The following is a 27,791-nucleotide window of genomic DNA, read 5'->3' on the forward strand; positions in this document are numbered from 1 at the left end:
ATCCCACATTTCCATTCATGCAAAGAACTACATTACCAAATTTAGTTATGTATTTTCTAATTCAACTTTTTTTGGGGGAGAAAAAAGTACCCCTTGCTGAACTCAATAATAGGGATGGGGGGAGGACATTTTTAAGCTTAGGCTTAACCATGAAGCTTACTGCCTTTTTCATCTTTGGGTTCAGATGGAGGGTGGGTTCTAAGACTTAGAGCTTAGTGTTACTGTCTTAAATCCACCTCGTGAAGACATTCCAAATCCATGATCTTCACAGAAAAAGGAAAAATCAAAGTAGCTGCTTCAAAAACCACAATTATTCTATGTGAGTTAAATTTCCTACTTCAGATCACAGTACTACACACTAGTGACTAACGGCCAGGTCTGATTTCCATCCCCTTTTCTCTTTTGAAAAAAATCACAGCATACAAATTGTCATCTCGATTTTGTTGATGAGACCGGAGCTGGGGATGTGAAAAGTCCATGGTAGACACTGGCTCTCCTAGAATTACTTTTGCAAAAAACACCACATGCTGTCAACACAGCCAAACAGCTTTATAACTGCAGCTTTTGAAAGAGTTTGGAAAGTAAAAACACAAAATATGCAACACATCTAAGATTAGTAACATTTTCACTTCGTGACATTTGACGAAATACATTTTTGCTTGTAGTTCAGGAAAATTCTATGCAGACGAAACAGTGGAAACGGCGGAAACGGTGGCCATTCAGCGTTTGGCTAAAGCATCGATTTTGCAAATACAGTGCTATGGTAACTAACACCAGAGGGATAATAAAATGTATCACTATCTGTAGGACAGTATATTTTGTTCTCCCATTTGCTGTAGATGTCACCCCTAGTCCAGTCAATGGGAGTTACCAAGGATTCAGAACTCTGCAGTGTTTCATGAGGAAACTTAATGAAAATGAGCCATACAATGGGCCGGAAAAGCACGTTTCTCAGCTCCTTCACGGTTCCTGTGACCTTCAGGGTTCTGGAACAAAGACCCTCGAGAGAACGTCACCTTCAACACATCTGACTCAACACCTTTACAGAGGGATTAAGAAATTGAAGAGAAAATGGCCAAAAAGGAAAACCAAAAGCACATCAAAAGATTCTGTAATGCTTTGAAATTCACAGGTAGATTGGCCAGACGTTTGGCAAGTGGAGAATACCATCTTCAACCAACTATCTTTTTAATATTCTGCCTTTGCTTATCAATCCAGAAGTTGAGAATTTCTATCAAGGGCAACAGCTGCAATAAACCCAGAACTTTTAATCCAAAGAGAACCCTGTTTTAGTGATTGGATTTCATATCCTCTCTCAAAGTCAACTGAAAGGAAAATGACAAGGGGCGTGGCAAAGGAAAACACCTGCAGCTGAAGATAAAAATAACAAAAACGAGAAGTTCCCCTCCTTAAGGAGAACTGTGTCAATTCCTATTCATCTCTTACAAAAAGACCCTTAAATTTTTTGTGGCAGTACATCTGAATTTTATGAGACTTCCTGCACCGGTAAGGGAAGTTTGCCTTTAAATCCATAGAGTGAGCTTCCTTTTGGCTTAAAGGATTTTTAATGTAAACTAGGAGGACTGCACAAGCGACGCCATAAAAACTATAAATTAACTTTAGAGACTGCAGTCTGGTTAAGCTGGGAAGTGCACCATTTTGGTGGCATCCTTTTTAGTCATGTTTAAAGCAGGACTATTAGACTTAAATGCTTCTGAGGATTGAAAGATTTGGCATTAAGTGGGCTATTCTGTAAAAATTTGAAGTAACCTACCAAGTATGAAAGACCACCTTTAATTTCTTTTTTCCTTTGGCACTAGGACAATAAGACTTCGAAAGTGAGCGCTTGGGCTGATGAGTGAGTAAGTAAATCTCTTTCAAGAGAGGCATCTGTGTTGTGATATGAAAATATTAAAATTGAACCAGGGTTTAGGTTACAGTGAGTAACCGCAAGTTCAAGCGACAGCTAAGTCTATCTGATCTGCAGTTTCATACTCCCTGCCCCCCCCCGCACACACACATACACACACACCTTGGTCTGTAAATCTCAAAAACATGGGTTCTCTTTGGAATCCTTTTGTAAAATACTGCACAATCCTGACATGCAATGGCCATAGAATCTCAAACTGTAGAAAACCTACAGAAATCCTACGTATGGTCCTAGCAGAAATAAGTGGGAGAAATGCAAAGAGGAAACAAAATGGACTGAAAGATGGATGTGAACCTTGGGCTGAGATCCGAGATGAATCATGTTCTATGCTTCCTTTATCACTCAGGTGCATTTATTTATAAAACCCAGGCCAAAAAAAAAAAAAGAAAAATAAACACACGGGAGGAAATTCTAGACAGTCAGGGATAATAAATTCTTATCTTAAAATAATCTAGATAGATTCTAGGGGAAACTTTAACATTTTTCATCTGTTTTAAAATATAAAAAATATATCAGAAATCCAAAAATGATCTGTGTGGATTCACAGAATAGATAAAAACAATTATAAGGCCAATTAGAAGGGAAGAGGAAAAAAGGATAGGATGTTTTAAAACAAAAATCCTCCAAGATGGACAACAACATATGCTCTCTACACTGTACTTTCTATAAGTTCCTATTCAACAGTTTAATGCAGATTCTTTCTGCATACCACCCATGCCAATCAACCCTCTGGTTTATTTTGGGTGGATGACCATCTACTTCCACTTCTATCTCAGAAATTATATCCCATCATTATGTTAGATGATTAACACTTAGATGCTTTCTGTCTTTTGCTCCCTAGAAGGAATAAACAAGTTGAGTATACTGGCAAAAAGGGTATTTTCCTGATCTAGTTATGGTATTTTGAAAATATGCTCAACAGTTCTAAGAGGACTTGTTCTGTATAATATGCCTTTGGTTCCTGAGAAAAGCAAGATGCTTTTTGAATTTCATGTAGCAAAGCCTTCCATCGATTACAGGGGACCTTCTATACCACACATTCATTAGAGAGAATGGCCAACACATTCAAGAGTTACTTCTTCAATGCCTTACCCAGGATATCATAAATTCAACCTATTTTAAGTCTTTTTCACTTAGGTGGAGATTCACAACATTTTTTTAAACATGGGATCTACAAAAACATTGTTTAAGAAGTTGATCACATCCCTACTGCCAAGTACTCCCTACCTCCCCCATTCCCTGACTATATTTATTCTAATAGGGCCAACCTCTAAGTAGCTAATCAACCTTGTGGTTAATCTAGGTCCTTGACTTTGGTTGTCCTGATTCTGGACAGCTAATTAAAACATCCAACAAAAGATATTCAGGAGTAAATCTGTTCATCTGTAGTCTACCTGGACATCTTGTCAAAAATGATTAAATAGGATAAAAGATGGAGTGAAGTGTTAAGATGGGGGTTATGTATTATCTGTGGATTTCAATTCTCCACAGTGTCACTGCCTCGCATTTAAAATGTAAAACAATATATTAATGGTCCTGGAAAGAAAGCATACTTGGTGAGGTTGAATTATCAGAGCTTGAAGGCTGCTTGAACAATGCATATGGTTTCTCAGACACTGTGGTAGAGGTATCCCTCAGGTCTATGTACTCGGATATCATTTAGAGCAAAGACCATCTGCTAATTTCCCAAGAGGCAAAAGGAGGATGACCTATAGCCCCATGGAGAGATTTTGTGATAACATAGTACCAAAAGGCTAGAAAATTCAAGAACTGGATTGTGAAGGACAGTAAACCCCCTAATCCCTTCATAACAACTGCACTGGGGAACTAAATCAACATCTACATCCTAGAATAACAGCTTATCTGAGGCCTAAGGCGTCTGCAGTTCATGTTTCCTTGGACCTGATTTGACCTCCCTTGTCTCTAAATCTGTATGGTAAGCTGTGTTCTGATAGCTTTTGCAATTTGAGTGGCTTAGCTGGGAATAGAGATGGTCCTGCTTTGAGTTAGAAAAAAATAAATTCCCATATTGAAAAGTCTATGCTCCTTGAAACTTTCCCCCTAGTGTAATTCGTAAGGAAGGGGAAGAAAGAATGTGGATGGATTTGGTCCTTGGAGAAAATGAAGGAGGGGTAGGTACGCTGCTAGAGCTAGCTTGTGATCTCTCTGCCTCTCGATCTTGTTTCCATTAAGTGGCTAGGATAGATAGGGAATTGGTGCTGGTGTGGTGTACTCAAATTCGAAATTCTAAATGCCCTCCTTGACGTTGTTGAAGTCCTACAGATGGGTTGGCGACCGTGTTTCACTTCTAAAAGCCAGTTGACAATGATTGCTCGCATCCCGGATGCCAGTTGGTAGAAAACTCAGACAATTTGGTGCCAGAATCAGCTGGTACTTTGGGGCACATCATTAAAACTCTGTTGCAAAACACGCACTTATTCAATCTCTGCCTTCCCAGCTTTGCTGTAGCTCATCTTTTCCCACAGTTACTTTTATCTAGCTACGCCCTCGCTTTTATCCTTGCCACTCCAAATCCGAGAAGTTCCTCAACTGTGAACCTGAGTGTGGCTTCAGAGGAGACACATATATTTAAGAGAGCTTGTACTTTTCCCTATTAACATATTTTACCTATATAAAATGCAATTTCTTCAATCAGGGATGCTCACTGATTGTAAATGAAGGCTGAATTCCCCAAATGCCACTGGGCAGAAAGCCGCCTCTTTCTTTCCCCTGTAAAGCAAATGTCCCGAAGTTGGCCATCACTCTCTCATGAGAGGAAGTGGACTAGAGTCCATTTTGCCTGCTGTAGCTGAGGTCGGCTTCATCCAGCTGGGATTCCTTAATGTTCGAGAGTTTCGTGTGTGTCCTCCCAATCTCTTCAAGGGCACAGGCCAGGGAGTCAAGGTCACCATCATGCTGATGACGAGCTTCCCACAGGTTCAGAATGACAGCAGACGGGCTACTTTGTGTAGCAAAATAAGATAAATTCCTGGACAGAGAGTTAAATAAACGAAATGACAAAAATAGAAATAAAGGTACAAATCACTATAAGGGAATTAAAAATGAATTGGAACAGATATTATTAAAATAGGAATAAAGAGCTCCACGAACGCGGGTCTGGGGACAGTCCAGTTTGTATCCCAACGCTAAACTGAAACTGTACTTTGGAGGGTTACCAATGACCTTCTTAATCCTCCATGTCTTTTTTTAGTCCTCACTTTCCTTGAGTTGTGTGTGTATACATGTACGTGTGTTTCTCTCTTGAACACCCTCTTGAAAAGCTCTACTTCATTAGCTTATGTGATGATATAACTCATTCCTATTTTTTTTTTTTCCAAAATATCTGACCCCTCTTTATGTCTCTCATGGTAAACCTAAGGGCTGTCAAAATTTTATCTGTGTCTTCTTGGGTTCGTATACTAAATGGAGTACTTAATCAGCTCCAAGTAGACAGTGTCTAAGTCGGCATCTCCTGTTTTATAGGTTAATAATGAGCTAGTCACAGATCTCTGAATGACCTTGGGACTGCTCCAGTTAGATACAGCTTTCCACTTCCTCAGACTCGGTGCATCAGGAAGCCATTGGCCTCCATTCTAACTATAACAAATATCCCAGTAATTACAGCCATCCTTCTAATCTCTCACACTAGGACATTTATTTCTGAGTCTTCTCTTTGTTTCTTTTTGACAAACTCATCAGCTCCACTCTTCCTCTCCATTCATACTATTTGTATTTAATTTATGCTCTATCGTTTTACGACTAAATTCCAGCAGAAGCCTTATGGCTCTTTATTTCTCCAAACCCTCTAATATACCTTGCATTCTATTTCATAAATCATCATGTATCTACTCCACTTGTTTTCAGTGCCTGCCTTGGTCTGGCATCAAACTAGCTCTGGTAATATATATATTTTTTCCCTCAATATTCTTTTCTCCTTTGAGCCATTAACACTGACTTAGGTAATACTTTGTTCTTGCTTTCATCCAGTGTATTCTGTTCACTAGGAAATGCCCACTTTCCCTCTTTCTCCTCTGTTTATCAAGATCCTATACTCCTACAATGCCTGGATTATAGATAATTCTCATGTCCTCTCAAAGTAATTTATTTCTTTTCTCAACTCTTTTTACGCTTCTGCTTAAATTTTCATGTGAGTAAAATGCTTATATATTCCATGTGTGTGACCTCTGCCTTCTCAGTGTGATTGCAGACGCCTGAAAGAGAAGGGTCATAGCTAATCATTTTCTGATTCTACAACAGCACTTATAATACTATGACAGGTATTTATTCCATATCCATCAACTGAGTAGTTGATTGCTAGGAGCTTGTTTCAGATGATATGGGATCTTCAGTGAAAACAAATGATAACCCTTTGGACAATAACTTTGCTCTGATGAAGACTGAGACAACACAAAGGATTAAAAGGTCACAGCTTTTCACAGGTACTTCTGCAGCAAGGATAGAAATGTCACCTCTGGTAAAATTCTGATGAGTTGAAAAGATTTTCCAGAGTCAACCAAGAATTGCCTATTTTGAGGATGGTACAACTTTCCATCACCAGACTCAGCATATAATCACAAAGCAGACTCATGTAGCCAAGAGCAAGTGGAAGAGAAGACAAGCTTTTAAGGGCACGTTATCATTCACAAGCAACATACACACATAGTAATTCTGAGTGAATAAAGTGCTATTTTATTCAAAGGTCTTACGACACTACTTAAAGCTAGTTGGTTGCCCAATAGCACAAATATCAGGGTACGATATATGCTTTCCACTACATCTGAATCTTTAATTGAGAGAGGGAGAGGGCCAGCTTAAAACTATTCTCTCCAGTTTCTTTTCCTTTTATCTTTCCTTCCTTCTCCCCTTCGTCGCCCTCTCCATAGCTGGCCTTCGAATCAAATATAGTTATTTATTTCTACACTAATAGAAATGGCAAAGCAAATGTTGCTTCTGTAGTTGAAGGGATCCTCGTTCCATTTATTCAAAACGTTGTTTTGAATACTGCCACTTCCTCTTAGCTGTAGGGAGCTGTTTTGGGGGGAAGTTGCTGTATCTCCTGGTCTGTAAATAGATTGGTACACCCCAACCAATGTGCAGGCAGAATACAAACTGGAGGAATAGCTGAGAAAGAGGCAAAAACTGAGAGGCTGTGTGAGTGGATTCTGGGTGGGCTGTGTGATAATGTCTTTCCATGTAATTTATGAGAATAGACCATGGACACACATTGTTTCCTGGAGGGGGGAAATAATTCTTTATGCTCTCCCTTGTCATTTCAAAAGAAAAATAATGCTGGCAAGCACAAGAAAAAGAAGCACAGATTTCTCATAGTATTGAAGGTTTATATTTTGTATTTCCTACTGAACCACAATGGACTAGTGTCTGTTGGAGTGACTAGTTCCTTGTGATCCTATTAACCCCAAAGCTACCCTTTATTCTGTACCAGGGGTTGACAAACTATTTCTTTAAAGTTCCAGACAGCAAGTATTTTTGACTGTAGGGGCCACATCTGGTCTCTGTAGCAGCTACTCAACTTCGCCATGGTAGTGTGAAATGGCCATAGACAATACATAAGTGAATGTGCATGTCTGTGTTCCAATAAAACTTTATTTAGAGACACTGAAATTTGAATGTCATACACTTTTCACATGTCACACCATATATATCACTCTTGTTTTGTTTATCCTCCTGAAACCGTTCTAGCTCTGGGGCTACAGAAAAGCAGGTGTGGGGCCAGATTTAGCACCTAGGTCATGGTGCTGACCACGTTCCATGTTGTCTTATAACCCAAACTAGATTTCCAGACATACTAGCAATTTCAGAGAAGATGAGATTGAACTTTCATTTTGTGCTGCATCTGAAAATAAGCACCTAGAGGGTGAAAGTTGCTGGGTCCTCAAGCTACATGTCCTGCCCCAAGCACTCTGAGACTTTTATCCTTGGTATCATTTGGGGAGCTTTGACATTTCAGGACATGAGAAGAAGATCTGGGCATGAAAATGCAAAAACAAAACTTGAGGAGAGGCATACAGACTATGTTTTGGAGGTTGTGATGAATCCTTGTCCCAACATGCTATTCAAAATATTCATGAATCCAGTTGCAGTGTGAAGGTGTTTTAAGTGCACCTGCCTAGAAGAAGAAGAGAAGAGCTGGAGGATGACTCTTGCCAGCCACTTGGTTCTGAGAAGTCCTGCAAATGCCCCGATTTGTAGACTAGGCACCCAGGCCAACAGGAAGCTAAATGATCAAAGAGGCAGAAATAGAACTCTCCCTTGGCATGGATCTCTGAACATACTGTAGTAAGTGAAATGTGCTCCCCAAAGCATGTTCCAGATTGATGCTCTGAATTTATACAAGTACACTCGGCAACACACACAAATCTCAAATTCCACTTAATGTTAGTAAATACACGTAGGAGCATATCAGCCTTATTAAAAATGATTCAGTCAGCTTTGTGATAAACAGACATCCTATCAAACTACACTTACTTGTCTACACCAGAAGAATTAATAGACAAAAGACACTAAAGTGCTAATGCTATGGGCTATTTCTCAAACACAGTAGGATTATTTTACTGCTTACATGTGTGCAAATGCATTATGAGTTTTTTGAAAATTGGTATACCCTATATCCATTTGGTTATCTCCATACCTCCCTTTTGAAATTATTTTGACCCCAATCTATGTGACCCATTTCTCTTCATAATAATGCTGGTGCATTTGGACACCAGCAGGTAAATGCACACACAATTCAGGGAACATTGTTAATACTAGAAAATAGAATTCATAGCAATAGTTGATTTCCTGAGTCTTTGATTATTATTATTAATTTTGAAATGAATAAAGAACATTTGGCAAAAGCAGTCATCTTGAAATTCCAGTGGATGGCTCAAAACAAAACCATTTTTTCCTTTCTCTTTGGAAAATGTTTAAAGAAGTAAATGTTTATTATGCTTGCCTTAGATGCTTCATACTGTTACTTCTTTATGCACTGAATCTTTTGTCATAGCCTTTTCAAATTCTGATCGACTGAGGTAATTCTGAAAAATAAGATTTATTTTTTTGTGGTTCATAAAGATGCTGCATACTGTGTACATAAGATTATTTACTCTCTAAATTTAAAGAATTTACTTTAGAATCATCCTATGTCTTCAGTTTATTTGTCCTAAGACCTGTAGACTCAGTGACTCCATCTTTTTCTTTGGAACTCTCACTGAAAAAGTCCAGATGAACTAAAAAACCACATGCTAAGACAGCTGAATAGATTTATCCATGTAAATTCATTGAGTAGTAATAGTTAATTAAGTTTAATTTCGTTTTGTTGAGCCTACATGCTTTCTATTCACCTGAGCCCCTGAGGAGTTGTTTTATTACTATGATTAATTTCTTCTTTCTGAGACTTCCTTATCTGCGCTGTCCCCCAGCCCAATTGAAATTCCATTCTTTATGTGGAAGCCAGGGCAGAATTGGGAACATGAATCTAGCAATTTCACTAGCTAGACAGAGACCAACTTATAATGGTGTATATGGGTCAACCACCAAATTTTTATATAGAATCTCAGTTTTCAAAATACATCTTCAAATGAATGACCACATTAAACTAATAACAAAAATTAGGTTATTTCGAGAATTTCTGGAAATAGTTATTGTGCCATCTGTTTTCTTTTTTTGGGTACAAAGAGGAAGAGAGAATTGAGGACCATGATAAAATTCTGCCATATAAGTCTTTATATACTGTTGCAGTGCAGGGCTCATTTTATGGAAAGGAAAGGTGTCTAGGTATCCAGTGTGAATTGAAAGATACCACCCTTTCTTTAGTACTTGAAAGCAGTATTCAAATACAAATGTCTTAGGGAATAGTAACATCTAAATCCTCAGTCAGTTAACAAAAAGATTAGATAACAGTAACAGGACGGGGCACAGGTCTGAGACTCTATCTGAGCCCTGGGGACATGCACGCAGGAAGAGCTACCAAGGGCACGTGGGAGCTTAAAGCTGGAGTCTGCCTGCTTAGGGTCTTAGTTCTGTCTGACTATGTGTGGCCTATAAGGGACTTCCCTTTCATTCTGAATTCCAGATAACAAAGCTTTTATCTTAGTTACTCAGAGCCATGCTACCAGGGGGCTGACATGCCTATTTGAAAGCTGTAAGCTCTTCTTTGTAACTAATGGTGAGAATGAATTTCCTCTGTAATAAAACCTAGCAGGCGACCACATCTGCACTGCAGCCTAACATCCTTAGCACAAGAAGACGCCTCATCCCAGGTACATGCCATACTTTCATGCAGAATTTAGGATGTCACCCAGCACTTCCAAGTACAAGGGAGCACTTGCACCTGTAACATTAAGGCAGCAAGTATGTTTCTATTCTATAAGCTGTTGCCATTTATATCTAAGTCAACTATTTTTTTTTTTTTTAAAAAAAGCATATTTGAAAAATATCTTCCTGGTAGGTTGGCAGCCTAGAAAGTGAAAACTAAGTTAAACTGCCTATAATAAATTGGGAGACATCATTACAAGAATGGTGCATAGTCCTACTGTATAGTACCAAATAGGGAACTGAAACATAGTCACAATGAAAAAAAAATTAATATCCCCGCTATCATTGTAATTGTCTCATTTAATGAAAGCCTCTTATGTGACCAAAACCAACCCTCCCTATGGTTCTTTAAATGCAAATAGAAGAGAAAAGCCATTTATACTGGACAGCGGTAACTGGACCACAGCATAAGCATTTGGTCCATTTCTCAAGCTTTCATCCCCAAACTTCATCCTCACTGGGTACTCAACAAACAGCAGAGAGCAGCTTTCAGGATAAAGCAAGTCTGTTTCATTTCCTAAAGAATAAGCAAAAGATGCTTGCCATTATGTCACCTCTGCCTGTTGCCCCCCTGTGCCTTCAAGTGAAATGAAGCTGGCATGGGAAACCCAAAAGGAAAAGATACAGGCAGTTGAAAACATGCTGAGTTCCACTCTGCCGTGCCCCAAAGGTGGTACATTAATTCTTTTGGACCAATGAATTTGGCAATAAAATTCCCCTCATAGTTCTTCCTTTTGCCGATTTCATTATCTGGCTCCTGAAAGGGACCAGCAAGGATTCTTCCTTCTTTGGAAAATATATGTTAGCCCTGGAGCCTTCAGAACCCGCTGTGGGTTTCCAAACAGGAATAAAACCAGTTGTAGACTCTCGTTTTCAATTCTCCAGTTTCATTCCTGATAAGGCTCTGACAGTTTCTCATATTTGGCAATGAAAGGCAATGAAAACTGCAAAATCAAAGCTCAACTTTTCTTTGAATTGGGATATAGCATAGAAAAATACGTCTCCTTTAATGTTCCTCTTCAATAACGTTGAGACATTTTCAAGAATCCTGAGGGTAAAGGAGAATGACCACTATTTGTTCCAAGAGAAAAGACCAGAGTGCTAATCCTGAAGGGGGAAAGGGAGAGATATTGATACCTTTCCTTTTGCAAAATACTCAGTGTGTTTCAATAAAACCTCACAAATAACCGCAAAGAAATAGTTAAGCACTTTATCAAAGGACTCTCTAATGAATTAGGCAAAACCCTTCCCATAATTTCATTTTCTCAAATTATGAAAACATCACATCCGGGGATTGTGACTTTGTCAGCTTTTCCGGGTCTCTTTGAGACAGACCCGTGAAGGGGATTATTTCGGCTATAAAGGGGCTTAGGCATGTCCATCTTATCTGAAAACTACATTAGCTTAAAGGAGGGAAACCTAGTCCTTCAAAGACCAATGCAAACTTGCCCCTTGTCACCACCCCTGCAACTTAAGAGTGGGAGTGCGACTTTGGTTCTCTTGGAGGGATAGAAACAGCTTCTCTCCCTTATTGCCTTTAGGAGAAACACCTGCCACTTATAAGCTATATATAGTTTGTTCATGGCCAAACTGGCCCTAGGCTGTCTTCAGATTCATATTAGTAGGCAGTTTCATGAGTCCCTAACTTAAGTGGAATGAAGCCTGAACACCCACCACTTGGCTGTGTTGGGTCCCTCAGGCTTCACACTGAGGGCTCTTCAAATCCAGACTCTGCACAAGTCCATTGGGCCAGAACCAGAAAATCTGATTTGAGCTTTATCATATTTTGCCTCCAAGGATCTGTGTAATGAATGCTATCTTCCTGTGCGTTAATTCTCCTTAGAAGAGTCATGAATATTGATTTTTGGAAATGGCAGCCTCACATCCATTTTTATTATTTAAAGGTTAGGATGTGTTTTCTAGCCTCTAGTCTGCAGAGCCCAGACAGCTTCATTTGGTGTAATCCTAGCAAATCCCAAAACACAAGAGTGAAAATATCTAGTCTCACGGGTCCCTGAGTGACCACCCTCGGCGGTCTGCCTGTGAAGCAGGCATTCTGTATATATTTTGTAATCACTTTCTCTCACTTTTTTCCTCCTCCTTCCTTCACCCCAAAAGAAAGCTGGCCCCGGGACTTCCACTTTTAGTGAATTCTCAAGAGTTACTCAGACAGATTAATAAACTGTCTTGCAACCTTCCTCTGTCCTTTCCCACTGTCCTCTGGCCATTCACTGTTCCTGTGTATCCAATTAAGAGGGCGGACAGAGGGAATAAAAGGATTTGACCTCAACTGAGAAGATTCTGCTTCTCATTAGAGGTCCTGTTAAAAGACTTGGTGGAAAAACAAGTTACTGTAGCACCGCTGATCAGCCATGAAGTTTGAGAAATTTCATTTGCTCATGATTTCTCTAGCATCACCCAAAAACATTAACATCCAGACTACATTTGGACTATTTTACCCAGCTGACCAATAATAAATAGGTTTCTCTGGCAGTGCTTACGCAGTTTCAAGCAAGTATACTATTATGAGAAACTGTTAATAAGGTGTGGTTCATCTACTCCTTTCCATCTCGGAATCCTTTCTTCCATTTTGGTCACTTCCCTTCTCATCCTCTTGTATCTCATGCACTTTATCCAACATCTGTTCCCACGGCAACTTGGTCAAGCTGGCTATGTTTTCACAAGGGTTTCTGGAATATGAAAATCATGAGGCCTTAAAGAAGAATGATCCAATAGTAGAATTTCAGGTGCTGAAAGATAGGAATCCTCCACAGTGTCAGCCATGTAACCTGCTCTCTTTTGAGACCAACTTTCAAAATCCTTTGACACTTAATTCAATTCTATTAGGAGACAAGTTTTTTGTTTGTTTGTTTGTTTTGCGGTACGGGGGGCCTCTCACCGTCGTGGCCTCTCCCGTTGCGGAGCACAGGCTCCGGACGCGCAGGCTCAGCGGCCATGGCTCACGGGCCCAGCCGCTCCGCGGCATGTGGGATCCTCCCGGGCCGGGGCACGAACCCGTGTCCCCTGCATCGGCAGGCGGACTCCCAACCACTGCGCCACCAGGGAAGCCCCAGGAGGCAAGTTTTTAAGGTCAAGTGTACTATCCAAAGAAAAAGTTCATGTCATTCATTCAAGACAAATTTCTTGAATTTCCCCGAACTAGACAGTACTATCTAGATATGTCTAACTGTAATTAAAAAATAAAAAAGTACCATAAAAATACAAAGCGCTATGGAAGTTTAGATATGGAAGATTACTTCTAGCTGAAGCAGTTAGTTTCTGATATTATTTAATTTGTTTAGTTCTCAGCAAAGCTCCCCACCATCTACTCCTATGTGATCAACTCTTTATTAGTCCCACCTGCCTACCAATCACCTGTGACCAAGAGCATTGAAGAGGAGAGTTATTGCAGCTGGATTTGTAGAATAAATGTGCAATCTCAGCTCTAAAATGCAGCAAGTATGGACTCTGAGTAATCGTCAGTTTGCCCACAGAAACTGTAATTGCAACTGTTAACTATGACATTCTTTGCTAGGCTGTGTGGCTTATTTATCATAATCGATATGCCAAGCAAGTTGCAGAGCCACCTGCGTTGCTGCCTTAAGTGCACCCACTGACATGTCTCACATTCTAAGCCTTTAACTTCCTATTTCATGTATCTTCTCTCCTATTCAGATCTAAGTAGAAACTTGTTAGGCAAAAAGGCAAATTATCATCAGTGTCATTTGCATTCACCGAAAGGAGAACATTTCCACTGGCAACACGGTAACAGTGAATGTTTCCTTCCACTCCCTTTGAAAGTGCTTCCTTCATGGTTTGAGGGCTGTTGCTTTACTAGCTTTTCACTTTTGGAAATTGAAGGGAAGGGGAGAGTCAGGTAAAGGTGCTGTCACAAGATCATGGTAGGTGAATTCCCCAATAGAAGACCGACTCTGTGCTTTGTGATCATCTTTCTCTCGTGATCCCAGGGTTGATGAAATCTCAAGCTATCCAACAGCTTTCTTACGCAATAATACCGGCATATTGACAACGTCGGATTCCTGTGTTTTAACACACATTAATGATCACATTAGCGACTTATCATTATGTAGTATAATAAGTACTATGTTATTTGTAGCCCTAAGAGAGCAAGCCCAGTGATTTGGGATTACACAATAAGTTGTGACAATTTAATCTGAAAATCTCCTTCATCTCTGTCCCATATGTTTCTTCCCATGTAGGAGAAGATACATTTTTTGCTACAGTAGTGGAAACGTTTAATGAACTGGACAATTTCTGCAAAATGAGAATGGGGATTAGCTGACATGGTGCGAGGTGATTTTCCATCATCTTTCTCTTTTGGCTTCTCTGAATATCTTCGTGGCCATCTCTGCCAGAACAACACCAGCTTGCAGAAAGGGGCCTTATCCTGTGCCTTAGCTTAGCCGCAGGTGTAACTCTAACTGCAGCAACAGGTCCTATGAAAGTTTTACTAAATGAGAGCAGACTCGTTTAGATGAGGGGTCAGCAGACCATGTACTGTAGGCCAAATACATTGCTTCCTTTTGTAAATAATGTTTATTGGGACACAGCCCCGCCTGTTTAGATATTTCCTGTGGCTGCTCTCACACCGCAGAAGCAGAGTTGAATAATTGCTGAGTAGTTGCAATAGATCATATATGGCCTAAACTATTTACTGTCTCTGGTTCTTTAACAGAAAGAAGCCTGCTAACCCCTAGTTTGAATCGTTCTTACTCCATAATGAGACTCCTATTGGAGAGTTAAGCTAGAGAATAAAGAGGAAGGAAATGCCATTCACTGAAGTCGAATATGGTAACTAAATAAGGTTTAAAGATGAAACCTTATTTAACTACAAAGATTCCGTGCATTCATGCTATTCTAACTTGCTATTAATTGTGAACATTTCAAAGGGACTAACATTTATTTAAAATGGACATTTTCTTAGAACCATGTTAGAAACTTTCCATAAAGTAGGTTGTTTGAATTTTGTACACTAAGGACGTTTAGGCTTTCCTGGAGAGAGGGGTCTTAGGGAGAAACAAAAGCAAGCAAAAGCAAACAGGCACATCCAATGGTTGCCTTTTTTGACCCCCGACATTGGAGGGGACAAGCGTGCTCCTGTGTAGCTATTTACTGCTCATTAGAGCCCAGACACAAAAGGATGCTAACCTTAGTCTCCCAGTTTGAAATGCATTTTCCCTACTGTGCAAGGTCAGAAACTGATGGCTTTGGAGGCAGCCTGTGTAGTTCTCCTATGTTTACTGGAAGTGGAGAATAAAATGAACAAGGCAGGAACGTGCACACGCTTCTTTAGCAAATGAAGGCCAGCAGCCAGGAGTAGGTAGATACTTTGTGGCAATTACTTTCTTGCAAGTGGTGAATTAAAAATCATAAACTCTTATTGCCAGACTGGATTAGAGAGTTAATGTAGTTTGAATTCTATGAATTGCATCTGTAGAAAAAGTAACAGAGGGATGGTAAGTGATGTGTTTGGGCAGACTGGTATTAGCTGTAGAACCAGAACAGAGCTCCTGAGTCCCTGCCCAATGTTCACTTTCCTTTCTTTAGACCAAATTCTGTCCTCTGGCGTAGTTTTTCATTCTTGTCCCCAGGTGGGTCAGAAAGCGAACCTGACATAGTCATGGTGTTCATAGGTTATACGTGACACATCTCATCCTTCATCAAAGTTGCTGGGAAAAATTCAACCGAATTTTTTTTCCCCTATACCCTCAGACATTTTTGTATTCTCTCATTTTCACTATGTGCCTTTTTCAAGAATGTGTTCTTTTTGGGCCTGCCTGTCTGTAAATTCCATTTTCTCTTACAGCCATGCCTTCTCTCTTGATTTTCCTCTCTGAGTCTGACTGCTTTCTAGTTGGGCCCTTCGTTCTTGGCGTCTGGATCCCTTTTGAAACAGGGAGCGGCCCTCTATCCTTTCTTGGCAGACATCTACCTTCCTTTCAGAGAAGAAAGAGGTAGGATGTCTGTGAAAACAAAGAACAAAAAAAATGGAAATGACAGAGTAAGGCTTTGTCTCAAAAGACATAAAAAGTACCAAAGGAAAGGGAAGGAAAAGGGTGCTGGGAAAACTTGTTCTCTTTTCATTCTGGGGTTTGCGGGGTGGGTTAGTGAGAGAGGAGATCCTATTTGTCAATGCCTTTTCCCCACCAGTCATCCCTCCAGCTGAGCCCTAACTGGCCTCCCCATCAGTGCCGCTCTGAATAGCATCACCCCTGCTTTTTCTCGTCAAAGTACGAGCGCCCACTATGGATCTCTCTCTTCTCCTTTCACCTCAACCACAACAGTAGCCCAGTAATGAATAGTGTCGGTTTAAGCAGGAGACTTTTGCTTTTGCTTGTTTGATGCCCTCCGCCTTCAGACCTGAGAGGTGTCATCTCAAACTTCCTTTTTTATATTCACGCACCCACTTCTTCAGGCTGAGCATATCCTTATTAGGGGTTAAATAACACTTAAGGTTACCCGATGGGAGGGAGGAGGTGTGAGAAACTTGCTTCTTTGTCTCTCCATCACTCTCTCAAGACTCTGGGATCCCTCACCAGCACCAAGATGACGAAGTCTAAACCTCCATTATGGTGGCCCAATTAGCACACCTGGAGATGGGACCAGGACTAAAGTAGGACTTTTCCGTAACGTCCCCAAAGGCAGAGTGGGGTGGCAGGAAGGGCCACACACTGTGTCATATTTTTGTTCTTTTCCCACTTCCTTGTCCAGATTTCACATGAAATACAGCCAGAGAAATCCATACAGATATCAGGGCCTGGAAACCACGTAGATACACCCGCCCCATTTTAGTTTTCAAGCTCTTTCAGTAAAATCCTCTTTTTGAAGTTGCCCCCAATTACCTGTTGATGCTGTTTTTCTGTGCTAACATCTGCCAGTCTTTGCCTTTGGCATTGGGGGTGTCAAATGTAGCACAAATCCGCTGTCTGATGGAGTAGGGAATTTTGAAGGCTTTGGGGCCAGTCTGTGCAGGGAAAGTGCTGTCCTCTTGCGCAAAGAAAGTGATGGTCTCTCTTTCATTCTATAAACAAAATAAGGAAAGCAGGATCAGATCTAAGTAGAAGCCTTACTGGTCAACACTTTTATTTTTTTAAGAGAAGTTGTGTTAACACACATGCAAAAAATGCTTGCCTGTTGTGATGGAGTCTATAAAATACACTGACAAGTTCCCCTCTCTTCTAAAATAGTAAATAGTGTCTCTAGTAGCCTAGGAAACCGTGTACTGGAGCTTTACAAAAGCCTCTTCCACTCAGGGGAGTTCAGCTTCCTACATCCAAGGAGAGGTGTCAGGTGAGAGCAGAATTAGATTTTTTTTTAATTCTCAAAAAAAAAAAAAAAATCTAAAATCAGTAGGAAGAAGCTACCAGATGACAGATTTCAGTTCACTGTAAGGAGACCTTCTGAGAGTCAGAGCTGATCAGAGAAGAATGCGCTGATCAAAGGAGCTGGCTGGGAAGCCACGTGTCAGGAAAGCTACAAAGGGGACCTGATTGTATGTTGATCATTTTCAAGTTTGTGTTTCTCCCAGGCCTCAAGTGTGATTCTATAGGAAATATTTTGGTTTTGTTGCAGAATTAAATTGCTTTTGTAAAATGGGAGGCAGCCACAAGTCAGCGACGAGACCTGGACTAGCCGGCGGAGTGCTGCAGGCTGGAGAGCTTCTGCCTGCTGTCTGCCCACTCTTCTGACTTAAGAGCTGTCCAGTGAGGATTAGTTATACATCATAACAATGAGATCATCATATCCAATGTGAAATCACACATCCGTCCATCATATCAGAATAGCTGCTGAAAGTTTATATGGACTAACAGAATTTTAAGGCTTGAAAGGGAGCTGAATCACTCCTGTGATTATGATGGGATACAAGGCAAAAGGGATTCTGCAAGTCCTTAATCAGTTGACTGTGCATTGACGAAGAGAGATTTTTCCGGGGTGGACCTGACCTAATCAAGTGGCTCCTAAAAGAGAGAAGATGCAGCTCCGATCTGGAGGTATCTCTCCTGCTGGCCTGGAAGAAAGCAAATAGCCACGCTGTGAACTGCCTATGGTTGGGGGTGGGAGGGGCTGAAGCTAGGAACTGAGGGTGAGCCCTGTCCAACAGCCAGCAAGAAACTGGGGACTTCAGTCCTACAGCCACAAGGACCTGAATTTGTCCACCCTAATAAATCTGGGGACAGACCTCTGAGCTCCAGATGAGAATGTACTGCTGCCACCACTACCTTGACCTCAGCCTTGTGAGATCCTGATCAGGGAACCCAGTTAGGCCATGCCTAGACTTCTGCCCTCAAAAAATGTGGGACAATAAGCGGGTGTTGTTTTTTTCTGATAGATTTGTGGTAATTTGTTATGCAAGAGAAGAAAACTAACGCAAAGGGAAATTAAAACACAAACCTGAGGTCGGGTTAAGGGACTAGTCAGCACTGTTTAGACGCCAAGAAACTATCCTTTGCATTAGGAACTTGTCTACTTGGGCTGTCCTTTAAGTCAACACATGCCCTTCCTGAACTGCCCCTGTGAGCTTCCCCTGATGTTTTTCTGACCTTTTACACATCTCCTTCTGTGGACACCACAGCCATGGAAGCCCTTCTTGGCTAGGGTCCAGGCTCATGGAGCTTTAAGCCTTCAGACTTGGTGTGTCTTACATCTTCAAAAATCTGTTAACTGAGGAAACTAGTTCATACAAAGATCTTATTAATGAATGATCATGTGTTTTGTCTTTCTGTAACCATTTAACACAGTTACATAAGGGAGGATGTTTTGGAAACACAATGCCTTAACCCAGTATTCCCACAGGGTATCTCAGAAGATGTTCCAAGAAAGAGCAGTCATATGGTCAAATACTTTTTGAGAAATGCTGCACGTTGTATCTTACTCTTGGAACTTCCAAGTACATGTTATCAGATTAAACAGATTCTACTTACTGGTTTTAGTTCTATTCCCTGGACTATTATAGAACAACACTCATCAAAATTCTTCCGGTTTTGGAGGTTAGGATGGACTAACGGAAAAAGTGTGGTTTTCAGAGTCAGAAATATCTTGCTTTGGAGTGTAAGTTCACATTTCGTGGCTCAGTGACCTTGGATGCTACAGGACTTCCCTCAGCCTCAATTTCCTAATCAGTCTGACATTTTTTATAGACTCCACAGGGACATAAACTCTGGTAGAAGTTACCCAGGTAATTGGTGCCATAGCTAAAACTAGAATCCCGATACCCTAATACCTTTACCAGGACTCACTTCACTACATCACCCTGCATCAAGACAAGTACCGAAAGTCCACAGAGCAGGGTGGTTCGGAAAAATGCTCTCTGAGTGATATTAGCATTGTATTTCAAGAATTAAGAGTAGTAGAGCTTCATGGAGGAGGCATCTGAGTTGCCCTTGAAGGATAGGTAGCTACTGAGTGAACAGAAATTGTTCTGTAGTAAGCAGTTATTTTGGGCAGAGTAGTCAATTCCTTTCTTTTTTTTTTTTGCCTTTATTTTATATATTATTTTGTACAGCAAGTTCTTATTATCTATTTTATACATATTAGTGTATATATGTCAACACCAGTCTCCCAATTCATCCCCCCCACTTTACACCCTTGCTGTCCATACGTTCTCTACATCTGTGTCTCTGTTTACACCTTGCAAGCCAGTTCATCTGTACCATTTTTTTAGATTCCACATATATGTGTTAGCATACAGTATTTGTTTTTCTCTTTCTGACTTACTTCACTCTGTATGACAGTCTCTAGGTCCATCCACCTCACTACACGTAACTCAATTTTGTTCCTTTTTATGGCTGCGTAATATTCCATTGTATATTTGTACCACATCTTTATCCATTCGTCTGTCGATGGGCATTTAGGTTGCTTCCATGACCTGACGATTGTAAATAGTGCTACAGTGAACACTGGGGTGCATGTGTCTTTTTGAATTATGGTTTTCACTGAGTATATGCCCAGTAGTGGGATTGCTGGGTCATATGGTAATTCTCTTTTTGGTTTAAGGAACCTCCATACTGCTCTCCATAGTGGCTGTATCAATTTACATTCCCACCAACAGTGCAAGAGGGTTCCCTTTCCTCCACACCCTCTCCAGCATTTGTTGTTTGTAGATTTTCTGATGATGCCCATTCTAACTGGTGTGAGGTGATACCTCGTTGTAGTTTTGATTTGCATTTCTCCAATAATTAGTGATGTTGAGCAGCTTTTCATGTGCTTTTTGGCCATCTCTATGTCTTCTTTGGAGAAATGTCTATTTAGGTCTTCTGCCCGTTTTTGGATTGGGTTGTTTGTTTTTTTAATATTGAGCTGCATGAGCTGTTTATATATTTTGGAGATTAATCCTTTGATTCATTTGCAAATATTTTCTCCCATTCTGAGGGTTGTCTTTTCGTTTTGTTTATAGTTTCCTTGGCTGTGCAAAAGCTTTTAAGTTTCATTAGGTCCCATTTGGTTATTTTTGTTTTTATTTCCATTACTCTAGGAGGTGGGTCAAAAAAGATCTTGCTGTGATTTATACAGTCAAAGAGTGTTCTTCCTATGTCTTCCTCTTAAGAGTTTTATAGTGTCTGGTCTTACATATAGGTCTTTAATCCATTTTGACTTTATTTTTGTGTATGGTGTTAGAGAGTGTTCTAATTTCTTTCTTTTACATATAGCTATCCAGTTTTCCCAGCACCACTTACTGAAGAGACTATCTTTTCTCCATTGTATATCCTTGCCTCCTTTGTCATAGATTAGTTGACCATAGGTGCGTGGGTTTATCTCTGGGCTTTCTATCCTGTTCCATTGATCTATGTTTCTGTTTTTGTGCCAGTACCATATTGTCTTGATTACTGTAGCTTTGTAGTATAATCTGAAGCCAGGGAGTCTGATTCCTCCTGCTCCATTTATTTCCCTGAAGACTGCTTTGGCTCTTCGGGGTCTTTTGTGTCTCCATACAAATTTTAAGATTTTTTGTTCTAGTTCTGTAAAAAATGCCACTGGTAATTTGATAGGGATTGAATTGAATCTGTAGATTGCTTTTGGGAGTATAGTCATTTCACAATATTGATTCTTCCAATCCAAGAACATGGTATATCTCTCCATCTGTTTGTGTCATGTTTGATTTCTTTCATCAGTGTCTTATAGTTTTCTGAGTACAGTCTTTTACCTCCTTAGGTAGGTTTATTCCTAGGTATTTTATTTTTTTGTTGCAATGGTGAATGGGATCGTTTCCTTAATTTCTCTTTCTGATCTTTTGTTGTTAGTGTATAGAAATGCAAGAGATATCTATGCATTAATTTTTTATCCTGCAACTTTACCAAATTCATTGATCAGCTCTAGTAGTTTTCTGGTAGCATTTTTAGGATTCTCTACGTATAGTATCATGTCATCTGCAAACAGTGACAGTTTTACTTCTTCTTTTCTGATTTGGATTCCTTTTATTTCTTTCTCTTCTCTGATTGCCATGGCTAGGACCTCAAAAGCCACGTTGAATAATAGTGGTGAGAGTGGACATCCTTGTCTTTTTCCTGATATTAGAAGAAATGCTTTCAGTTTTTCACCATTGAGAATGATGTTTGCTGTGGCTTTGTTGTATATGGCCTCTATTATGTTGAGGTAGGTTCTCTCTATGCCCACTTTCTGGAGCATTTTTTATCAAAAATGGGTGCTGAATTTTGTCAAAAGCTTTTTCTGCATCTATTGAGATGATCATATGGTTTTTATTCTTCAGTTTGTTAATATGGTGTATCACATTGATTGATTTGCGTATATTGAAGAATCTTTGCATCCCTGGGGTAAATCCCACTTGATCGTGATGTATGATCCTTTTAATGTGTGATTGGATTCTGTTTGCTAGTATTTTGTTAAGGGTTTTTGAATCTATACACATCAGTGATATTGGCCTGTAATTTTCTTTTATTGTAGTATCTCTGTCTGGCTTTGGTATCTGGGTTATGGTGGCATCATAGAATGAGTTTGGGAGTGTTCCTTCCTATGCAATTTTTTGGAAGAGTTTGAGAAGGATGGGTGTTAGCTCTTCTCTAAATGTTTGATAGAATTCGCCTGTGAAGCCATCTGGTCCTGGACTTTTGTTTGTTGGAAGATTTTTAAGCACAGTTCAATTTCAGTGCTTGTGATTGGTCTGTTTATATTTTCTCTTTCTTCCTGTTTCAGTCTTGGAAGGTTATACATTTCTAAGAATTTGTCCGTTTCTTCCAGGTTGTCCGTTATATTGGCATAGAGTTGCTTATAGTAGTGTCTTATGATGCTTTGTGTTTCTGAGGCGTCTGTTTTAACTTCTCCTTTCTCATTTCTAATTTTATTGATTTGAGTGTTCTCCCTCTTTTTCTTGATGAGTCTGGCTAATAGTTTGCCAGTTTTGTTTATCTTCTCAAAGAACCAGCCTCTAGTTTTATTGACCTTTGCTATTGCTTTCTTTGTTTCTATTTCATTTATTTCTGCTCTGATCTTTATGATTTCTTTCTTTCTACTAACTTTGGGTTTTGTTTGTTCTTCTTTCTCTAGTTCCTTTAGGTGTAAGGTTAGATTGTTTGAGATTTTTCTTGTTTCTTGAGGTAGGATTGCTATGAAGTTCCCTGTTAGAACTGTTTTTGCTGCATTCCAATGAAAACGTGTTTTCATTGTCATTTGTCTGTAGGTATTTTTTAATTTCCTCTTTGATTTCTTCAGTTACCTCTTTGTTATTTAGTAATGTATTGTTTAGCCTCCATGTGTTTGTGTTTTTTATAGTTTTACCCTGTAATTGATTTCTAATCTCATAGTGTTGTGGTCAGAAAAGATGCTTGATATGATTTCAGTTTTCTTAAATTTACTGAGGCTTGCTTTGTGACCCACAGTATGATCTACCCTGGAGAATGTTCAGTGTGCACTTAAGAAGAAATGTAATCTGCTGTTTTTGGATGGAATGTCCTATAAATGTTTTTGGATCGAATGTCCTATAAATGTCCTATCAATTAAATCTATCTTGGTTTATTGTGTCATTTAAAGCGTGTGGTTCCTTATGAATTTTCTGTCTCGATGATCTGTCCATTGGTATAAGTGAGGTCTTAATGTCCCCCACTATTATTGTGTTATTCTCGATTTCCTCTTTTATAGCTGTTAGCAGCTGCCTTATGTATTGATGTGCTCCTATGTTGGGTGCATATATATTTATAATTGTTATATCTTCTTCTTGGATTGATCTCTTGATCATTAGGTAGCGTCCTTCCTTGTCTCTTGTAACATTCTTTATTTTAAAGTCTATTTTATCTGAGTATTGCCACTCCAGCTTTCTTTTGATTTCCATTTGCATGGAATATCTTTTTTCCATCCCCTCACTTTCAGTCTGTATGTGTCCCTAGGTCTGAAGTGGGTCTCTTGTAGACAGCATATATATGGGTCTTGTTTTTGTATCCATTCAGTGAGCCTGTGTCCTTTGGTTGGAGCATTTAATCCATTTACATTTAAGGTAATTATCGATATGTATGTTCCTATTACCATATTCTGAATTGTTTTGCGTTTGTTTTTGTAGGTGCTTTTCTTCTCTTGTGTTTCCCACTTAGAGACGTTCCTTTAGCATTTGTTGTAGAGCTGGTTTGGTGGTGCTGAATTCTCTTAGGTTTTGCTTGTCTGTAAAGCTTTTGGTATCTCTATCAAATCTGAATGAGATCCTTTCTGGGTAGAGTAATCTTGCTTGTAGTTTCTTCCCTTTCATCACTTTAAATATATCGTGCCACTTCCTTCTGGCTTGTAGAATTTCTGCTGAGAAATCAGCTGTTAACTTTATGGGAATTCCCTTGTATGTTGTCATTTTCCCCTTGTTTCAATTTTTCTTTGTCTTTAATTTTTGTCAGTTTGATTACTGTGTGTCTCAGCGTGTTTGTCCTTGGGTTTATCCTGCCTGGGACTCTCTGCGCTTCCTGGACTTGGGTGGCTGTTGCCTTTCCCATGTTCGGGAAGTTTTTGACTATAATCTCTTCAAATATTTTCTCGGGTCCTTCCTCTCTCTCTCCTCATTCTGTGACCCCTATAATGCGAATGTTGGCATGTTTAATGTTCTTAGAGGTCTCTTAGGCTGTCTTCATTTCTTTTCATTCTTCTTTCTTTATTTTGTTCTGTGCAGTGAATTCCACCATTCTGTCTTCTAGGTCACTTATCCATTCTTCTGCCTCAGTTATTCTCCTATTGATTCCTTCTAGTGTATTTTTCATTTCAGTTACTGTATTGCTCACCTGTTTGTTTGTTCTTTAATTCTTCTAGGTGTTTGTTCTTTAATCCTTCTAGGTGTTTGTTCTTTAATTCTTCTAGGTGTTTGTTAAACATTTCTTGCATCTTCTCGATCTTTATCTCCATTCTTTTTCCTAGGTCCTGTATCATCTTCACTATCATTATTCTGAATTCTTTTTCTGGAAGGTTGCCTATCTCCACTTCATTTAATTGTTTTTCTGGGGTTTTACCTTGTTCCTTCATCTGGTATATAGTCCTCCATCTTTTCATTTTGTCTTTCTGTGAATGTGGTTTTCCTTCCACAGGCTGCAGGATTGTAGTTCTTCTTGCTTCTGCTGTCTGCCCTCTGGTGGATGAGGCTATCTAAGAGACTTGTGCAAGCTTCCTGATGGGAGGGACTGGTGGTGGGTAGAGCTGGGTGTTGTTCTGGTGGCCAGAGCTCAGTAAAAGTTTAATCCATTTGTCTGCTGTTGGGTGGGGCTGGGTTCCCTCCCTGTTGGTTGTTTGGCCTGAGGCAACCCACTGGAGGCTACAGGCTCTTTGGTGGGGCTAATGGCAGGCTCTGGGAGGGCTCATGCCAAGGAGTACTTCCCAGAATTTCTCCTGCCAGTGTCCTTGTCCTCACGGTGAGACACAGCCACCCCGCCTCCCACCGTCTCTGCAGGAGACCGTCCAACACCGGCAGGTAGGTCTGGTTCAGTGTCCTATGGGGTCACTGCTCCTTCCCCTGGGTCCCGATGCACACACTACTTTGTGTGTGCCCTCCAAGAGTGGAGTCTCTGTTTCCCCCAGTCCTGTCAAAGTCCTACAATCAAATCTCTCTAGCCTTCCAAGTCTGATTCTCTAGGAATTCCTCCTTCTGTTACCAGACCCCCAGGTTGGGAAGCCTGACATGGGGCTCAGAACCTTCACTCCAGTGGGTGGACTTCTGTGGTATAACTGTTCTCCAGTTTGTGAGTCACCCACCCAGTGGTTATGGGATTTGATTTTATTGTGATTACGCCCCTCCTACCATCTCATTGCAGCTTCTCCTTTGTCTTTGGATGTGGGGTATCTTTTTTGGTGAGTTCCAGTGTCTTCCTGTTGATGATTGTTCAGCAGTTAGTTGTGAATCCAGTGCTCTAGCAAGAGGGAGTGAGCGCCTGTCTGTCTGCTCTGCCATCTTGAACCAATGAGCCCAGTGCTTTTCTGATATATAAGATGTTCATAAAATAAACCACCTCAGGCTTCTTACTGCATAAGATAGGTTACAAGATACGTCACTTTTCATCATGGTATGTAAAATTTCTTCTAGCCTTTAAAAATACAAATCAAGTAAGAATCATTTCTTTAAAAATTTTCCTGACTTAAGGCAGGGTAATGTCCTTAAAAAGAATAGTAAAAAACCATTGAGAGAGAGAATAAAAGGAATTCTGTACAGGATAACATGGTAATTGTCATTGTAAAATGGCACTAAAGGGTGTTAACATGTGAAAAAGTGGCTTGCCAATGAAACTGAAAACACAGTGTATCCATGTGAAAAGATGGCAATAGACAGAGACAGATGCCCTCATGGCATCTATGATTTGACCAACTCGACCAAGCTCTGTCTTTCGTGTTGGCAGAAGAAAGAGCACCCTGATACACAAAGTCTTCAGAAAAAAATGGACAGAGTGGTACGATTTAAAGGTGAATAAAGTATTACATGAGACTGACTTGTAAAAATATGTATTTCTTCTACTTACTGCACTTTAATAAATGGGTCCCCATGTCCCTCACAAAGTTTCCAAATTTAAATATTTCCCATGTGTAAGGATGACACTTTACATAACATTTATGATGCATTCTAAAAGTCATCTGGGCCGAGTAATAAGAATCCAGCGGATGCATCACATCTTCTGATTGTTTAAATTAAATATGCAGAGGAACAGTAGATTTTCATGCTCTGAACACAGGAGATAAGGTGCTGCTCCCTGGTTAACGTGGGAGCTGTAAATCAGTGAGGAATTCCAAGTATTCTGTCTGCTTTGTAACAGACACATCATCCCCCAACTTCTACCACTTTTAGAAGAAAGATAAGAGAATTTCTTGAAGGGAAAATTTTAACATGCAAGATTCCCATTTTAAGTTGTTTCTACCAAAAGATAGATTCTTTAATATTATTACATTAGTAAGGAAGGAGGAAATAAATGACTTGGGGATTCTTCCCTTCTGCTCAACATTAGCAAACTTACTTTGCTTTAGTCCACAATACTGTTGCTTTATAGAGTATCAATTGGCTATCTTCATTAGGTAATGTAGTTGGGTTAAATTTAAGGAGAACCAACCTGCTTCCAAAGATTGACACAATAATGGCTACTCTAAAGAACAGAAAAGATATATTACCTTGATCACTGAAATAATTTTTAAATTTGAGAAGGATATGAATGATTATTTGGAAAACCATTTAGATAAGAGGCATGAAGGAATATGATGGATGTGGAGCTGAATATAAAGAACCAAATGCCTTCACTGAGGATGCTCACTGCATTAATTAATTTAAAATCAATGTTTTGTATTTCATATATATATATATATATATATATATATGTATGTATACACACACACACACAGAGACACATACATATTTTACCTCTCATGGTTCCATTGCTAAAATCTCGAAATATAGTGAGACTAAGGCAATCCATTTTAAAGTAAGGTAGGAAGGGGGAGCTCTGAGCCCAGATATGTGAGGATTCTTTTTTCTTTGGTGGGTGAGATATTAAAATACATATTTCAAAGATATCTATTGAACGTTTCAAAAATTTTAGTTCTTTATTATTATTAATCAATGATACCTTATTATTAACTTATTAAAACCACCTAAAGCAGAATCTTTCAGCATAGTGGCCATGAAGTATGATGACCTTTAATAACTGATCTATTATTCTTGACTCAGTAATTGATATAGACCCATGTCTTGAATATATCCTGCCTCTTCTCTCCAGCTATTCCCAATTTCTCAGAACTTTATGTATCTTCATTTTTCTCGAAACGTCTACCATAAAAACCAAGTCAGTTTTAGGGAGAATAAGATGGTTTTTTATCACCAGATATATGCTTTTCCCAGGAATGAAACAATCCCAGGGTTGGAAGGGCCTTGAGTGATCGTTCAATCAAGAAATCCTTTTGCAGGCAGATCTACATGTAGGGAATCAATTCTATTTGTGAAGATGTATAGAATGAACACTTATTCTAGCCCAACAGACAAACAGGTACATCTCATCCTTCTGCAGTCTTGAGGAAAGAGCGTCCCAATTTTCATCTACTTTTAGACTCAAAGGCAAAATTGCTGATGCTGTGATGT

The 27,791-nt window shown here is 39.7% G+C and overlaps 1 protein-coding gene across 1 annotated transcript in view; it reads right to left on the minus strand.

The window, feature by feature from the left end:
• Positions 1–3,954: 3,954 nt before the first annotated feature.
• UNC5D (unc-5 netrin receptor D) overlaps positions 3,955–27,791 on the minus strand; it is a 606,988-nt gene continuing 583,151 nt past the window's right edge. The window contains exons 16-17 of the mRNA XM_029226506.1: positions 17,110–17,288; positions 3,955–4,919 (exon numbers count right to left, since the gene is read on the minus strand). Of these exons, the coding sequence (XP_029082339.1) occupies positions 4,715–4,919; positions 17,110–17,288 (384 nt within the window). The 3' untranslated portion in view covers positions 3,955–4,714. The remainder of the gene's footprint in view (positions 4,920–17,109; positions 17,289–27,791) is intronic.

This window comes from Monodon monoceros, unplaced genomic scaffold, assembly GCF_005190385.1.
Source record: "Monodon monoceros isolate NGI ecotype Baffin Bay Population unplaced genomic scaffold, NGI_Narwhal_1 Super_Scaffold_17, whole genome shotgun sequence".
NCBI classification, from domain to species: Eukaryota; Metazoa; Chordata; class Mammalia; order Artiodactyla; family Monodontidae; genus Monodon; species Monodon monoceros.